Genomic DNA, 18111 nt, shown 5'->3' on the forward strand with positions numbered 1-18111 from the left:
GAAGAACAGAGCGCGCGGAGGGATCCAGGATGTAGGGCAATGGAGCCCAGCGTGAGCAGAAGCCCCACTGCTGGTCGTTCGAGGAGGCTCTTCGGCTGGAGACAGAAGTGCCCACCATCACCATGGACCCATCTACTCCTGCCACACCCTGCCTGGGTTGGGGCAAAGGTCAGCAGCCACCAACCCCGACCTCTAGCCTAGGTGGATCCTGAATCCAGAGAATGGAAAGGCTTGACCCGTTCCATTCTGTGTCTGAGCTACCAACCCCAAGGCGTGCAGCCAGGTGCCCGCGGGAAGGGAAAGTGCTGCCCTGAAACGTCTGTCCTCGGGTCCAACACGACAAGAGCCAACCTTCAGCTCCCCCTTTTGGTTTTTTAGTTAAGAGGGGCCAGCAGTGTTCTAGGAGGACCAGAAAGCCCGGACGAGGTTCTGCCCACCTGTCTGTAACAGAGGACATCGGAAGTCCAGAAAGTGCTGGTGGAGCCGGAAGACAGAGTAGAGGAGAAAGGTCCATATTCTCTATCAAATGTATTCAATAAAGAGGAGTGATGGATGCCTTACAGTCTTTTTTTTTTTTTTAAGATTTTATTTATTTATTTGAAAGAGAGAGCAGGAGCGGCGAGGAAGGCCAGGGGGAGAGGGAAAAGCAGGCTCCACGTTGAGCACGGAGACTGACATGTGGCTTGATCTCATGACCTTGAGATCAAGATCTAAGCAGAAACCAAGAGTCAGATGCTTAACCAACTGAGCCACCCAGATGCCCCTAAAATACGTTATAATAAAAAATAGGTTGAAATCTTAATCTCTGTCTCTACAGTTGTGATGAAGCTGAGATAAGGTCAGAACGCATCAGGGTGAACCCTAATGCAGTGACAGGTGTCATTTTAAGAAGCCAGTTTGGACCTAGAAACTTACACGTGGTGGGGGGAGAATTTCATCTGAAGACAGACACAGAGACTAGAGAAATGCAGCCTGGAGCCATGGAACAGGGAGGAGGACTACGGGCAGCCGCCAAAGCTGGGAGAGGCGGGGGAGGGACAGGGCCCTGGCGGCATCTTCCTCGGGGTGACTAACCTCCAGGACCGGGAGAGAATGTATTTCTGTTGTTTTAAGTCACCTGGTTTGTGGGATCTGTGACAGCAGCCGCAGGAGGCTAAAAGCTCGAAAATCTCCAATCAATAGGGAAAGGCAGCACAGTCCGATCACCTGTCCACTGCCATCACCAGGGTAAAGCCACTAGCATCCGGGATGCTTCCGGCCACACCCAAGTCTTCCACAGGTGAATGAAAATGGTATTTTTATTTTTTTTAAGTCCAAGTGCACAAGGGGAGCAGAAGCGAAGGGCTCGGACTGCAGGACGGAACCGGCAGACCTCCCTGATGGACACCCCAGCTCTGCTACTCACCAGGGGGACCCTGGACAGATTACTGGGCTTCTCTGTGCTCTGTTCTCTCCGTCTGATAATTAAGTCGAGCAACTTCCACGTCCTTCCTAGGGCTGTTCGGAGAATACATGAGGTGATCTGTGCCAAACGCTTAGCATGGTACCCACCATCCAGTGAGCCTGGAATAAAGGTTAGCTGTTAATATTAACGGTTGTCAGTGACTTCTCAGACGGTCCCTCCAAGGCGCTTTCAGCAGGTGCCTCGGCCTGGCCTCTCCGCCTTCTGAAGGAGGACCCGCATCCTGAATTCTTCCACGAAGCTCAGAGTTGCCACCTGCCATGGGCCACTCACAGGAGCTGGGGGGAACCTCGCTTTGCCTTTCCTGTTCTTCGAACCCCCGCCATCTCTTCCCTTCCCATTGTCCTTAGTATTTACCATCTCGCTGTGTTCCATCAAGTTTATTCTCGGTGCCCATCGCCTTCCTTTTTCCAGCCTCGCCTGCAGTGAGTTTCATGTAATTTAGGGACACTGGATTGCTTATTCTAAAAAAGACAAACTCCTAAATTGCATATACTTGGCACATATCTTCAATCCAAAGTCTTCCAAACAATTGTGTACTAAGAAGTGGTAAGCCAAGGCGCCATGATTAAAATGTGAGTCCCCAAAATAATTTCTTAGCTCCTTACAGTAGAATGTTTAAACACGAAAATCGTGTTGCCGTCTGTTTCCTCCGTATTAGCGGAGATGACAGAAAATCTTTCAACAGAAATCCCTAAGGACTTTTTGAGGCCATTACAAGGTATAGAGCTGCAGACCCTTAGCCTTTCCAGGCAGATTGATTGCATCAGGGTGAAAGCCTTTTTTTAAAATAATGGAAATTGCTATAATTATAATCACTTTAGAACACCATTATTATTATTAATAAGACCAAATTGCCGGGTTCAAGCGGCTGCTGGTTCTCTACTGTTCACAAGAAGTCACGTGATGGTATCGAACACCTGGCACTCATCTCCATGCCAACGTGGCCCTGCTCTCGCATGGGCTTCAGGGCACACGCTTGTGATGTCTTCAGCAGTGGCAGGCAGAACGACTGACCCCCTCCCCTCCCCCCCCCCAGTTCTTGGTGTAAGCATTCGGGGAACGAGCACATGTCCAACAGTGGGCTTTCCCATAGGAGAGCGGGGGTCTGGGCAGCGCTGGTTCTGTTGACCTCTCCCTCTCCCATGCGTAGCTGTAGCCAACTGTGCAGCAGGTCGCCCGGCAGGGAGGGAAGGGCCGCAGGGGCAGCACGGGGCTGGAGTCCATCGTTGGTCACCCATTAAGTCCCTAACACCTTGGGCTTTAAGGTCCAGGGATCTCTCCCTGGATAGGGTAGTTAAAGGCCAAATTTTGTTTAAAAAGGGAAAAATAGGGGTGCTGGGGTGGCTCTGTCGATGGAGCGTCTGCCTTCAGCTCAGGTCATGATCCCAGGGTCCTGGGATCGAGCTCCACAGCGGGCTCCCTGCTCAGCGGGGAGTCCGCTTCTCCCTCTCCCTCTGCCTGTCTGTGGCTCCCCTGCTTGTGTTCTCTGTCAAATAAATAAATACATCTTAAAAAGAAAAAAGGGAAAAAGGAAAGGAAGCAGGGAGGAAAGGGAGCAGGCAGGTATGTGCCCAGTGGAGCCCAGCCACCTAGCTTCTGGAGTCTAGCCACCTGGACTACCCACAATCCATTGCTGGCTCTCCCTCTCTCTTGTCCTGCTCCCTGGGCCAGTCATTCAACCTCTCCAAGCTTGTTTTCCCAACCCCTAAATGGGTATCAGAACCCTGGGGTGGTGGCGAGGATCCCCCCAGGACAACACCCACATGGTACGGTGCTCCGCACGAGGGGAGCCCTCCACACGGCTGGGGACTATTACCTCTCCAAAAATTCTTGGTTATTTAATGCCTGAATTTACAAGTGCATTTTTCTCTCCACCTAAGCAAGTTTTATTTTAGGCTTAGGAGAATCAGCAAAGAATAAATGCATAACTCTTGGCCATTAATAGAGCAGGAAACCTCACTCCAAGTTCAGAAGTCACCCCAGGGCCTGCTGCGAACACCTTGCTGGTGGCCAGAGACATTTCAGGAGGAGAGAGGAAAGAAATGAATCCCAATGTGCTTGTCACTAGTACCCAAGAGTTTATAGTAGGCCTTTGGAGAGATCGTACGCACGGATTTTGCTATAAAACAACTTATTACTAAATCAGGCCAAGAAGGAGGAACAGAATATTTCATTCCCCGTCAAATGTAAAAATTAAATCTGGATTGTTAAAAACAGCCTTCCCTGGAAACATGCTCATCTTTAACTGAGAAATAACCTTGAATGAACTACCTCCTTGGCCAAGGTAAAGATACAAGCACTAGGCATGCAATACGATCCTGTTAATTAAACTTCATCATTTTAAAGTAAAGGTCACTGGGATGCCTGGCTGGTTCAGCCCGTAGACCACGCGACTCTCAATCTCCGGGAGCTGAGTTCAAGCCCCACGATGGGCCTAGAGCTTACTTTAAAAAAATAATAAAATAAAGGTCACTGGATTAATTAATAAAGAAAAGGTATTATTTATGAAAGGCTTTTTTTTTTTTTTTGAGAGCCCAAGAAAAATCTTCCCATTCCCCGCCCCCTTCTCTTGAGGCTTTTTTTCACCCCCTTCCCGTCTTCTCTGGAGGGAGATATCAAGGACCCCTTTTATCACAGTACCCAAAGTGCCCAAATGTTTACTTTAGTACAAAGACTTCCCTTCCACTCAAAAATTAACAAGAGCACTTCCCCACAAAGCACATATTTCATAAACGGAGAGTCATTTCCTGTTCCGAAAGATCACCCTTGGGCTACAAAAGAGGGTCATCCACAAAATATTGGGAAATCTTGGGAAGGCAGAAAGTACAAGGTTCTCACCAGGAGCGCGTGTCTTCACGTGGCCGCTCTGACCAGCAACCACACCCCTGCGGTCAAGTTAAGCTCCCTCAGCTGACGCCCTCCCCCTCCCTGCCCACCATCCACCCGGGAAGACCGAGAAGGCAAGGCTTAGAGGAAAGGCAACCAGAGTTCAAGTTTTGAGCAGAACACATTTCTGGAGGGTTTTTTTTTTAAAAGACTAATTAAGCAAGTATAGAAGTTACTCAGTAGAGTTTCTTTTTTTAAAAAGAATTAGCATGGCGCGTCTTTCCTCTTAAGCAAGTCTTGAATAATTTAATTAGAATTACACCAAAGTCATGAGTGTGTTCTATTTATGGGGGAATCATAGCTGAATTGAAACTCAAATGACAATGTTAAAAATAAAAACAAAGTATCTTGGGACTGTACTCAATTGATAAGAAAACCTGACTTCAAATCACACTTAGATCAGGTAAACGTGGAAAGAGGGGGGACCAAATCGACTTCGGGAATTGTTTCTCTTAAGATTACTGAGCCGGGGGGGTGAGGGGGGGGCATTCGTTTCTTGCCACAAGAAGTGCTAATAAATAAAATCAGATTAAAATAAAAAGAAGGCTGCTGGGTTTTATTTTTATTTGGTCATCGGGAGGCCACTCGGTCCCCGGAAGCCTTACTCAGCCTGGATTTTTCCGCAGGAGCTGGACCGCATTTAGTACATTGCACACACACGTGTGCAGACGCTGGCTCGGTGCAGAGAGGCTGGGCGGCTGGGCGGGCGGGAGGAAGCCGACGAGCCAACTCTGGGAGAGCAGAGCGGCGCGGCGGCCACGCGGCCCCCTCCGCCCGCAGCCAGCGAGCCTCCGCGGACTGGGCTGCTCGGCGGAGCTCGCGCACAGATCCCACTCCAGGCACCGCGCCTCCGGAGCGGCCACCAGCCCCCGTAGCAATGAGACAGCAAGGGGGTGGGAGGGCGAGGAGGAGATCGGGCACCCAAAGTGAGCCCCCAGGAGCCACAGCATCGCGCCCGAGGCCCACGGTGCTGGCTCCCAGCTCGCCAGAAGGGCTGCCCGTTGGAGGCGCTCGCCGCCCCGCCGCTCGGAGGGGAGGACTAACAAGTTCTGAAACACTCGCGCACACCCTCGGCTGAGCCCGGGGCAGGACGGTCGGCGCTCCGCGTCCCCAGGGCGCGCGCCCCGCTCCCGGCGCGGAGGGGCCCCCCGGCGTGCCCCCCACTCTGCTCCACCGAGGTGTGGTCGGGGGCGACGCTAAACTGCAGGCACGCTCCGCTGGGCGCTCCCCCCCGGAACCCCGGAAAATCCGCGGCTGCAGCCTGGGGGGGCCGCAGGGGTGGTGGGGCGCGGGTCCGCTGGGCGAGAGAGCGCCCGCCAACCTACCTTCTGCGGGGGGGTTCCGATCAGCATCTCCAGGTAGTAGCCACGGCCGGAGTCCCCCTGCAGGTTGTCCACCATGGCCAAGAAGTTGGCTGCGCCGCCGGCGGGCTCCAGGGCGAGCGCCAGGCCGTCGGCTTGGGGCGCAGCACGGGGCGCGGCGGGGGTCCCGGGCCCGGGGGTGGGCGCGGCCACGCGGAGGGGCAGCGTGAGGGGTGCGGGGGCCGGCGCCGGGGCTGCGCGCAGGAGCCACTGGGCCAGCAGCGGCAGCAGCAGCGCCCGGGCCTGCGCGCCCATGCCCGCGGCGGGGCCCGGGGGGCGCGCCCGGCCCGGCCCGTCCCGTCCGGCGCTGGTGGCGGCGGTGGCGGTGGCGGCGGCGCGGCGGCTCGGCGCGGGGCTGCGGGCAGGGCTGGGCGCGCACCGGGCGGGCGGCGGCCGCTGGGAGGAGCGCCGCGGGAGGAGGACCGGGGAAGCGGGAGGAGGCGCCGGAGCCGGAGCCGCCCCAGCCCGCGCCGCCAACTTGAGCAAGTTGGTCGCCGCTGCCCCCTCTGGCGGGCGGCGGCTGCCCCGCAGGGGCCGGGCCCCTCCCCCGCGGCCAAGGTCACGGCGGAGCGCGGGGTCCGCCGGAGCGCCCCGGGCGCGCCCTACCCGCTCTCGCTCGTGTCGGGCCGCGCCTCTTCCCCGGGAAACTCGAGTCCTGAATTTCCTCGGAACGCGCCCCGCTGCTACGGCCAACGGATGTGACGAGGCTCCTCTGATACCAGGGGGAAAGTTTCGGGAACCCTTAAAGGGGCAGCGAGGGCCTGAACTGGCCCTGTGGCCCCGCGCGCGAGGGAGCCCCGCAGCGGTGGGGGGTGACCTGAGGGTCAGAGAGGAGAAGAGAGAATCGTCAGAGAGCCGCGAGCATCACCGGGAGTCAGCGCCTGCCCTCGCTAAGTTCATCCCTGCCGCACTTACACCCCCCGGAGTCTGGCTGCGTCTCTGGGCATTTCTAGGGCGCTGAACCCCCGCCCCCACCCCGGATCCTGCTCATTCCCTCTCCCCTCTCCCCACTTCGGCCCCTAGCGGCAGGGGGTGGGTGGGTTGGGGGTGGGCAGGGAGAGCGCGAGAGCTTTGGAGACCTCTCCCTAGAAATCTTGGGGGGAGGGGGAGGGGGCCTCGGCTCCCCCAGGCGCCCACCGTAAGCACCCGGGAGGTGGTGTCCGCCGCTGGCTTTGAGCTTGGGCTTCTCCTCCCCAGGCTCGTCCGTAATGCAGATGAGAAGCTGCCCGGAGCTGCTCCTTCACCTCCCCCAGGACTCCCTCAGTCCACCGAGCAACTCGCAGTCACGATGCACAAATCAGGGCGGCCAAGTCTGGGCCGCCGCCTTCCCTCCCTCTCCTCCCCCCTCCGCCGGCCCTCGGCGGATTATCTAATTAATACTTGTTTAGCCGCGGACACGAAGACCAAAGAAGTCTCAGTACTGCAAACAAGGAGGGTGATTTTATTTGAGGTACTAAACGCAGGGGGGACAGCTGCACCTGCTAAAGCCCATCGATTTCTACTGAAACAAGGAGCAGAAAAATCTCTCTACCTCCTCCAGCTGAATTATGCTGGCTGTTTTAAAAAACAAACAAACCCATCTTCGAAACAGTGGGAAGGTTGGAGCAAAGCTTCACTCCTCCCTGTAATTTCCAGCTACTTCTGTTCAAGATTTGATTTTTATTCCTGTCTTCTCAATTTCAGAATCAGGTCTAACTCTGCAAAGGACCCCCATGTCAGAGTGCTTCAGTCGTGTCTGTGAGAATCACGTTTTCCCCAAACTCTATCCCAGCTTTAACAAATCCCCAGCCTCAAAATGAAAGGCCTAGTTGGGCCTGTGATATAACCTAAATTGATATCCCCATAAATCTGCATAGTAATTCCAGACCTATTCTATTCATATATTCACATTTCAAATTCAAGGTTGTAGAGGAAGTATAATTTTTAAAGAATGATTATTTATACTCCTTAGTGTCCAGTCTTGAGGGGTTCGGAAAGACGTGCAGACAGTTCTCCGAAGAACATAACCTTGTAAAAAGCACATGGAATTTATTAAGGGCGTTGGCATTGGGGCTACCTGACGTGGAGTTCAACATCAGAGACATTTGCTCTAATAATTAAAAACCACGAGGGAAAATTTAAAAAATCAAGTCTAATTAAGGTTTGTCCCTCGCGGTGCTCCTGACTCCACCCAGTGTGATGAGTCTTTGTGAACTTTTCATTTTGAAAGGACTAGTTCAGGTTTAGGGGAAAACGGATGCATTAAAGTCTAGTCGCAGAGGAGCTCATGCAGGTTTTTTTTTTTTAAGATTTTATTTATTTATTTGACAGACAAAGATCACAAGTAGGCAGAGCAGCAGGCAGGGTGGGGCGGGGGTGGGGGGGAGCAGGCTCCCCGCTGAGCAGAGAGCCCGACATGGGGCTCAATCCCAGGACCCTGGGATCATGATCGGAGCTGAAGGCAGAGGCTTTAACCCATTGAGCCACCCAGGCGCAGTTTTAATGGACGGAGAGCTCTCTCCTCAGAAAAGAACGTGGGCTGAAGCGACAGCCTCAGGTGACAGTCCCCTTGGCCGTCTTTGTTTTATGAATGGGCTCGTGGATGGTGGTTCTTAGCCCCTCAGAACAATGGCACTGCCTGGGTCTGGGAAACAGTCATTTCACCTGCCAGGTGTTCTCTCTGAGGGGGGCAGGGAGATGGGTGAGCCCGTGGCGGGGGTCAGGGAGGGCACAGATTGCATGGAGCGCTGGGTGTCACCCGCAAACGATGAATCATGGAACACGACATCAAAAACCAATGATGTACTATATGGTGACTAACATGAAAGAAAGAGAGAGAGAGAAAGGAAGGAAGGAAGGAGGAAAGGGAAAGAAGGAGGGAAGGGGGAAGGAAGGAAAGAAAGAGAGAGAGAGAGAAGGAAGGAAGGCAGACAGACCGTATGGGGCAGGCCTCTCAGGGCAGGATTAGAGAGTCTTTTTATCCTTCCAGAAGCTTCTCTAAGAAAGAAGCCACTTCCCATAGCATGGGTGAGCAGGGGGAGGGAGACAGGGGGAGAAGGTGGACCCCTCACGCCCCTGCAGGGACACTCCCACACCCTCTTCAAACTGCCCCCTCCCCCTCCATGCACTGAGGCCCCCAGCCACGCACTTCCTGGGCCACTCAGAAAAACCAGGGCCTACAAGTGAGACTGGCCCATCCTCCTTGGAAAGAGCAAACCTCCTTACCAAGAACTGTCCTGGGGGCGCCTGGGTGGCTCAACGGGTTGAGCCTCTGCCTGTGGCTCAGGTCATGATCTTGGGTTCTGGGACTGAGCCCCACATCGGGCTCTCTGCTCAGTGGGGAGCCTGCTTCCCCCTCTCTCTGCCTGCCTCTCTGCCAGCTTATGATCTCTCTCTCTCTCTCTGTCAAATAAATAAATAAAATCTTAAAAAAAAAAAAAAAGAACTGTCCTGGACAGCAGACAGTGAGGATGTGTCTTATGTCCTGTCCAAGGAGGCAACCAGGGAATCCTTCCAGAAGTACGTGCTGCGTGGCTGGGAAGATTGTCACCCGCGTGTTGGCTGTTCACCTGCTCTCTCTGCTAGCTCTGAGCTCCTCTTACACCAGCAATCCTCAAATTTTGGGTCTCAGGACCCTTTAAAAATTGGGGACCCCACATGGGGCCCCTGGGTGGCTCAGTGGGTTAAGCATCCCACTCTTGATCTCAGCTCAGGTCTTGACCTCAGGGTCATGAGTTCAAGTCCCACGCTGGATATAGAGATTACTTACAGGCTGAGGACCCCAAGGAGTTTTTATTTATATAGATCGTATCTATCAGTAGTTACCAAATTAGGGGTTAAAACAGACTTTTTAACAATACGTAACAATGCATTTAAAAATAATGCAATAAACCCATTATACAACAACATAAAATAACATTTTAATGAAAACTAATCTATTAAAAAGAGAGAAGAATGGTTATTTCGCATTTTTGCAAGTCTCTTTATCTGTCTTAATGGAAGGCAGCTGGGTTCTCCTATATGCTTCTGCATTCAGTCTGTTTGGAAGCCTCCGGAAAATTCTATCCAGCACATAGAACAGAACAAAAGTGAAGAAGACAACACTTTAGAATCATCGTAAAAACAGTTTTGAGCTAGGAGGCCCCGTGCAAGGGTCAGAGCATACTTGGAGCCCTGCTGTTTTGTACTGTCTTCGGTTTCTAGGTTTGCATCTACATTTTCCACATATAGTGACTGCTCGGAGTCAGGCATGGTGTCGGCTGCTGGAAGAGAAGGGTGGAGGAAGGTGTGGTCCTTGCCCTCGACTTTGCAGGTGCAGTCAGAGGGCTCGTTCTCTATCCGAGCGCCTCCCACACTCAGCAAGAGGAGGCCACCGAGGCCCCTGAGAGCCCATGGGCGCATCTCTTTCTTCTCCTGTAGCTTCATCTTCTGCCTGCCGCCTGCTTCCTTCTCCGAAACTCACAAACACGCTTGCAGCCCCCACTTCTCTTTTTTTAAACCCATCTTCATCCCACTTCTGCCGGTTACTGGCCCTTATCTCCCTCCCCTTAGAGCCGCACGCGGTGGAAGAGCTGCTGGGGTTCCTTTCCTCCTCTTCCTCCGACGACAGCCGCTCCTCACCCCGCAAACCTCCACTCCCCAAGGGACGGGCCGGCCCACTTTTCTCCGTCTGTATTCCCACCCGGCCCCTGGGCAGCACAACGTGCTTGCTCCTTGGAGCCAAGCCTGGCTGCTGAGTGAGTCACCTGGGGGATCCTTCCCATTCGGCTGGTTTGGGACCAGCCTCCAGAACTGCGAGTTTTAAAAGCTCCCCAGGTGAACCAGGAGGTAGAGCACGGGAGAAAGGGGAGCAGGTATCAGACCAAAGAGAGGCCGGAGCCGCGTGGTCCTGAATTGATTTGGAAATGTCAGAAGGTATTCCCGAGATCCTTTTTTTTTCTTCTTCTTCTTTAAATTAAAGATTTTATCTATTTGAGAGAGAAAGAGAGAGGGAGAGAGAGCACATGAGCGGGGGCGGGGGCAGAGGGAGAGGGAGAAGCACACTTCCTGCTGAGCAGGGAGTCCCATGTGGGACTCGATCCCAGAACCCCGGGATCAGGACCATGTCCTGAGCCGAAGGCAGACGCTTCACCGACGGAGCCTCCCAGGTGCCCCGAGATCGTTCATATTTTTAAAAACAAGCTTCGGAGTGCCTGGGTGTCTCAGTTGGTTGAGCTCAGACTCTCTGTTTGGGCTTGGGTCGTGATCTTGGGATGGTGGGATCAAGCCCCATGTTGGGCTCGGCACCCAGTACTGAGTCTGTGGAGACTTTCTCCCATTCTTTCTCCCTCTCCTTCTGCTCCTCTCCCTGCTTGTGTTCTCTCTCTCTCTCTCTCAGATGAATAAATCAAGTCTTTAAAAAAAAATAGTAATAAGCCTTGCTGCGTCTACTGGAAAGGGCTACATACAATGAACACCCACAGATCCTACATTAGGGCTTCTAAATATCACTTCCCTGTAAAGCAAACCATGGTTCCCCCCAGAGAAGGCTGATTCCAGGTTTGGGGAAGAAACGGAGCAAGGTCACCCTGGGGCATTTTGTCATACCAGAAAGCAAGAATGTGACCAAAGACTCTGGAGGCCCTGTCCGGAGCTGGGACAGAACCAGGACAATTCAGACACCATTAAAAGTAGTAACAATAAGGGTTCAAAACACTTCAATTATGTTGAAACCTATTCGTTCATAATGTTCTTTGAGAAAGTACACCGATTATTTTTGAAGACGGCGAGGGAGCCCAACGCATTATTTTTAAAAACTGGCAGAGAAAGGAACAGAATCAGGCATCTATTCTCCTGACTTCCCTCAACAAGCTCTACCTCAGTATAACCAAATAATTGATGAGGGGAAATTTCTCTTTATAGGAGGATTGCCGCTAATACATGAAGAAGGAATGGGACTGCAACGTCGCCACTGAGCAGACCCAAATGAGTTCAGAGATCGGGGCATTGAGCGTACATGGCTGATAACTTTGCACACAAAACAGAGACCACCCAACATTTGTGCTTCCTGATGGAAGTCCACAGAGCTGCCAGTGAAATGTTCTCACCAGAAAACCAAACCTGAATCTGACTAAGCCTCTACATCACATCCTGGGGGCCAGCTCAGCCCTGCTGCCTGTTTTTGCGAATAAAGCTTTATTGAAACACATGCACATGCACATGCGTTGAAGTAGTGGCAAGAGAGACGATTCGGCTGGGAGGGCTAAAATATTTACTGTCTACTTCTTCACAGAAAAAGTTTGCCAGCCTTTTGCTATAGATCAAGAGAGTCCCAAAACTCTTATCAATGAATCATCATATAGGGATCTCACTTAAATTCTGATTGAACAAAAAGGAAGTTACTTATAAGACAATTGGAGAAATTTGAACACTGGTTGGATGATGTTATGGAATTATTATTAATAATTTTTAGATGTAATAATGGTATTGAGTGTGTGTGTATGTGTGTGGAAGAGGTATAATTTAGGGTAGACATGCTGGTATTTATGAATGAAATGAGATTTCTTCCAAAACAATATGGGTTGATAGAAAACATGCCAGTCAGTATTCTCAGTGAAACATACAATCTTACTAATAACTCTGTTAGCAGGCACCATTATTATTCCCATTTTACAGATGAGAAACGGAGGCACAGAATTGATACCTGACTGCTGAGTGGTGGGACTGGGATTCTGATTCTGGAGACTTCAGAGCCCGTGCTCCTTACTAGCCCTGCCATGTGGCCTTTCTGAAGGATCCCAGGATGGTCTAGCTGGAGAGGATCCCAGAACTCCTGCCCGGGGAGCATCCAGAAGGTGAAGCCCCCAGGAGATCCCGTAGGCAGCATCCCCGTGGCTCCTTTAATGGAGAAGCCGAGGCCCTCCTCTGTGCCACTGACCATGTTAGAGCTGCCTCTCGAGTAGCCCCTTCCATCAGAGGTGACAGTTTAGCAGGACAGGCACAAGTTCATGTTCATTATGGAGACATCACTCTAGCTTGGGTGGAGGAGAGATGGGTGGTGGTGAGCCTGGAGACCGGGAGACCAAGTAGTAGGCCACCACAGGAATCCATGAGGAGGTGACAGGCGGCACAGAGAGGGAGAAGTTAGCATCGAGTGTAGACAGAGGGGGACTCATGAGCACTAGACAGACATGGGAATTCCTTCCGTTGGCTTGGGGCTGGCCCAACGCTACTGCGTGGTCACACACCCTGCCTCATTCTGACTCTTGGACAGTGAGAACAGGGATGGCGGATGTCCCCACTTAGGAAGACAGTGAAGGACAGCAACCCCAAGCTCCCACCGGATGCTGCTGGCTTCTCTGCCACTCCAGGGCATGCTCCCTGTGCCCACGGCACAGGGGAGAACGCCAGGGCATAGAGCCCTGCAGATTGGCCTGAGATCCCAGCAAGTAGTGATGAGCCAGATTCGCACCCAGTGAGTCAGCCCCCGGACTGTGTTCTTTTACCTGAAGCAGGCTGCCTTCTTAAAATGACTAAGCAGGCACATTTTAGGACAGAGGGAGATAACACTCACCTCCAACTTTCCCTTTAAGTACCAACTACCCCTCATGCATGTGAAATAGGTACCCCCAACCAAGACGCCCGTCTACTCTCTGGAACACAGTGGCTGGGTAAATAGGGCCCGTCAGGGCAACACTCCATCAGCTGGGACCCACCAGGGAAGGTTCTGCCGGGATAGATGGGCTCCCCAATCACGGAGGTCCCCACGTGTTTCTCCACCAGCAACCCCGCTCTTGCAGCCAGTGTGGAGAGAAAGCCCAATGGCGAGTGCGTAGCCCCGAGCCCCGAGACCTGGGATCAACTTCTGATTCGGCCTCGGCCCCTGGGACTGCGCCCAGTACCTGTCCGTTGCTCCCAGACTCGGATTTCCTTCCATGTGCGTCTGGTGTGTGCCTCCGAGGCACATTCTCCGAGATCCAGCATGGAGGGGGTCCTCTGACGTTGTCCAGCGGTATGGCTTATCTACTTGCTTTAGGGGGGGCTCCTTGTTAGAATTCAATCATATCCCATAACCTCTTGATTCTATCCACATTTTAAGCGCTCCGAAGCCGGGGCACATACGCCGTTACCTGTGAAGGGACGTATTCGGTTGGGACTCCTGTTGCCATGATGGAAGACCACTCCCCTCCACATTCCAGTTACCAAATAACTGAAGCATCATTTGTGAAAGGTGTGTGAGTTTGGGGGTTGTCTGGAACTTTCTGCTGAACTTGCAGGCAGTGTCAAGAAAGCCCACCACGAATGCTTACAAGAAGGCATCTGGGGCTGGGAGTCCCCTGGAGACCAGAGCAGGGAATCTCCTGTGGGAAGCGGCATAGCGGCCTCCTAGAAGGCCCACATCCAAACCCCCAGGGTCCCCGAGTCATTACCTTCTGTGCCAGGAGGGACTCTGCAGATGTGACTGTTAAGGCCCTTGGGATGAACAAGGCATCCTGGATTACCCAGCAGGGCCCAATCTATTCTTGTGCATCTTCAAAACCAGAGAACCGTCCCCAACTGTGGTTAGAGGGATACGGTTTGGCTAGGTTTGAAGGAGGAAGGGGCCACAAGTCACGAAACGCAGGTGGCCTGAGAAACTTGCAAGGGTGAGAAAAGCCACTTTTCCCCCAGAGCCACCGGGAAACAAAGCCACCCCATCTACACCTTGACCTTGGCCCAGGGAGGCCCAGGTGAGACCTCTGACCTCGTGTCATACAAGGGTCAGATGACAGAATTCGTGTGTTCCAACCACGAAGTCTGTGGTGGTTTATGACAGCAGCAAGCGGAAACCAAGACACCCCTTTTCAGGAGACCATCCCCTCACACCTTCCTGGCACACAGGGTGATGTTGTACGGAAAAACACGGATATTGCCCATCGAGTCCAGGGTGGTTTGAAGAATGGGCCAGAACATGAAAAATGTTAAGAATGACTTACCAGTCTGTTCACCTGTGTTTTATGTTCACACAGGAGCGTCTACATAGGGCTCCAATCCTCTTTCATAGGTATGAAACAGAAATCCCAAGTGATAAGAAAGTATCTTGTCACGGGTTAATGGTAATGTGTCCTTTTCTTAGCGGTTCACGAAATAAGGGCTCTTTCTGTTGAGGCATGCATGCTTTTAATTGTTTTAGACGGGGGCACAGAGGGCGAGGGAGAGAGAGATTCTCAGGCAGCCTCCCTCCCGAGTGTGGAGCCGGATGGGAGACTCGATCTCACGACCATGAGATCATGACCTGAGCTGGATCCAAGAGTCAGATGCTCAACCAACTGAACCACCCAGGTGCCCCTGGTGTGTACTTTACCTTCACAATAGTCAGTGACATAGCGCAACCCATGTGGGCCTGCTCGTTACATAGGAGTCACTGGGCTAACACTTGCTTCCCTGAAAATGTCTCGGATTGTGAGACTTGGCCCCTCAGCTGTGTGTTTCCGGGATTTTGGGGGGGTATACCTGCAATGTCATCTTTCCTTCATTCTAGGGATCTGTCTGAATGCCCCCCCCCCCCCCCCCCCGCCGTAACCTGGCTGCTGGCCCATTCCCATTGCTCTGGGAACTGCTTCCCGTCCTCATCTTGGAGCCTGGGACTCATTAGGCCAGGATCCCACAGGTTGGGGGGGTTCCTTTTTAACCAAGTCGGCGTCCTTCTGGAGTTCACAGCTGTCCTGCGGCCTTCGATCTTTCCATCGTCAGAACTAATCGATACCAACACCAAGGCTGGTGGAGCCCTGAGTGGCCAAAACCAGGAGTGGCTCCGCGGCCGTAGATGATGCCTTCGGCGGCACACACGTCTTCTTTAATGGGCTGTATTTATTCTGGTCACCTATGGAAAGCCTCGATGGCATCCCTTTCCTGGTAAAAGTCTGGAGGAAGACAAATTCAAGCATCTGTTTGGACAGGGGCCATTTGGGGAATGGGCCTGTCCTCTGTGGGGATTTATGAGTTTGTTGGAGGCACAGAGTGCAGAATGGACACAGGGGAAGAGACAAATAAGAAAGTGCAGAGAAATTGCCAGTCTCTGTGCTGACACCCCTGTTTCCTGTGGGTCTTGGGCTCAGTGGGGTTTCAGAGCCCCCGGCTGGTCCTCTGCAGCTCAGATCTGTCTCATCTCCTCTTGAGAAAGGAGCAACATGGGCCAGGAAACCACATGCCCCCCAAGCTCGCATACAGAGCCCCACCCCCAGCCAACAAGCTCAGGGTGCAGCAGCCCACAGTGGGTCATCTGGGTGGGCTTGGAGGAGGAGAGGGCAAAGGAGCTCCCGAGACAATAACGAGACCTAGTGTTTGACCTGCTTGCCCCTGTGGGCTGCCTGCTGAGTGTGTGGGACTTCTGGTCTGGCACAGCCCTTAGAGAAAGGCAAGGACCCAGAGGGGAGAGGGCAGGGCTGCAGATCCCTTTAGGATACCATAATGAAAAGGAAGGGGAGGGAGGCTCAGGCAGCCTTAAAATGCCCAAGCATGCTCGGACTGCACCATGAGCTTCTCCGGCTTCCCCTCTGATCTCTTAGAGATGTCCCATCGACACAGAGGCCTGGAGGAGTTATGGGAATACTCGCGAGAAACATGAGAAATTCCGTCAGCGCGTCGCACGCGGAGTGACCGTCAGCCTTTGCCTGCAGACTCAAGGGCTCACAGCCACCCACTTGGCTCAAAATGGCAGCCACCCCCTGCGAGCGGGTGTCTTAGCTCTTGCCCACCTGTCCCCATCCTGCCTCTGCACCATTTCCAAGAGGAAGCATGTCAGCTCACCCCCACCTCCAATTCCAGTCTCTACTCTCCCGAAGACTCCCACTCAACTAGTTGCAGAAAGAGCCCATGCCAGCCACTGGAATTCGTCGGCTTCGCTTCGGCTTCTCAGTATGCACAGACAATGAGAAGCTCCCAGACACACGAGGAGAGTCAGTGACTGAAAAAGGCCACTGAGCCAAGATTTTTGAACTAATTTTGAGCTATTTTTTTCCTCCCTTAGGGAGATTTCAGAAGCTATTATGTGAAGGAAAGAAGAGATTTTACTGTGTAAAGAGAAATGAGCAATTAGAGCTCCAAGAAGAATTCTTGGAGAAAAGGCCACAAGTTTTGAAAATAAGAGAAAAACTGAGGAGAGACAGCAAACGGCAGAAAGCGGCTCGACATAAGTCAAGGAACTGTTGCCACCCCAAAGCAAAAGGACCGAGGGGGGAGAACCATGCAAGGCAGCATTTACAACCAAGGGAAACCCATGAGATCTTGTCTTTCACATCGCTTGAGCATAGGAAGGGAGAACAGAGAAAGGAGAGGTGATCAGAGACACAAGCGTTCGCTGGGCTGAAGACATTGGATCACAAAGACTCCCCAAAGGCTGGGTGGGATTATTTTGAAAGGCACTTAGGAATTACAAAGATAAAAATCGTTTGCCCTGTGTGCTGGGCGACACGGGCTCATCTCTAAGATCCCGAGGAGCAGAAGACAGGAGCACAGCAGGTCCGAGATGAAAGGATTGGTCCCAGACTCTGTCTTTCCTGTGTGAGGGGAGCATAGGGTACAGAAACGGGCCATGCCAGGCAAAGCTCTTCCTCAAGACACACACCAACCAAATGAAAAAGAAATGAACCGGGAGGAGGCATTCCAGACAACGAAGGTGTGGTGTGTAAGCAACAGTGACCTGGGACAGCAGTAAAGATGGCAGCTGAATTTCAGTGGCTTTTGACAGTATGACCTAGAGATGTAAGCAATACAAATGTTAAGAACAAATTCTTGACAAAATTGAACTATTGGGACTTCATCAAAATAAAAAAATAGCGAAGGAAACAGTCAACAAAACCAAAAGACAACTGACGGAATGGAAGAAGATATTTGCAAATGACATATCAGATAAGAGGCTAGTATCTAAAATCTGTAAAGAACTTATTAAACTCAACACCCAAAGAACAAATAATCCAGTCAAGAAATGGGCAGAAGAGGGACACCTGGGTGGCTTAATTATTAACCATCTGCCTTCGGCTCAGTTCATGATCCCAGAGTCCTGGGATTAAGCCCCACATTGGACTCCCTGCTCAGCTGGAAGCCTGCTTCTCCCTCTCCCTCTGCCCCTCCCCCTGCTTGTGTTCCCTCTCTCGCTGTGTCTCTCTTGGTCAAAAAAATAAATAAAATATTAAAAAAAAAAAAAAGAAATGGGCAGAAGACATGAACAGACATTTCTGCAAAGAAGACATCCAGATGGCCAACAGACACATGAAAAAGTGCTCCACATCACTGGGCATCAGGGAAATACAAATCAAAACCACAGTGAGATTCCACCTTACACCAGTCAGAATGGCTAAAATCAACAAGTCAGGAAACGACAGATGCTGGCAAAGATGCGGAGAGAGGGGAACCTCCTACACTGTTGGTGGGAATGCAAACTGGTGCAACCACTCTGGAAAA

The 18111-nt window shown here is 52.3% G+C and overlaps 1 protein-coding gene across 1 annotated transcript in view; it reads right to left on the minus strand.

The window, feature by feature from the left end:
• BACE2 (beta-secretase 2) overlaps positions 1–6390 on the minus strand; it is an 80336-nt gene extending 73946 nt beyond the window's left edge. Inside the window, exon 1 of the mRNA XM_080828265.1 lies at positions 5677–6390. Coding sequence (XP_080684391.1) covers positions 5677–5967 — 291 coding nt within the window. The 5' untranslated portion in view covers positions 5968–6390. The remainder of the gene's footprint in view (positions 1–5676) is intronic.
• Between the last annotated feature and the right edge of the window lie 11721 nt (positions 6391–18111).

The sequence above is a fragment of the Martes martes genome, assembly GCF_963455335.1.
Source record: "Martes martes genome assembly, chromosome: 1".
Lineage (NCBI taxonomy): Eukaryota > Metazoa > Chordata > Mammalia > Carnivora > Mustelidae > Martes > Martes martes.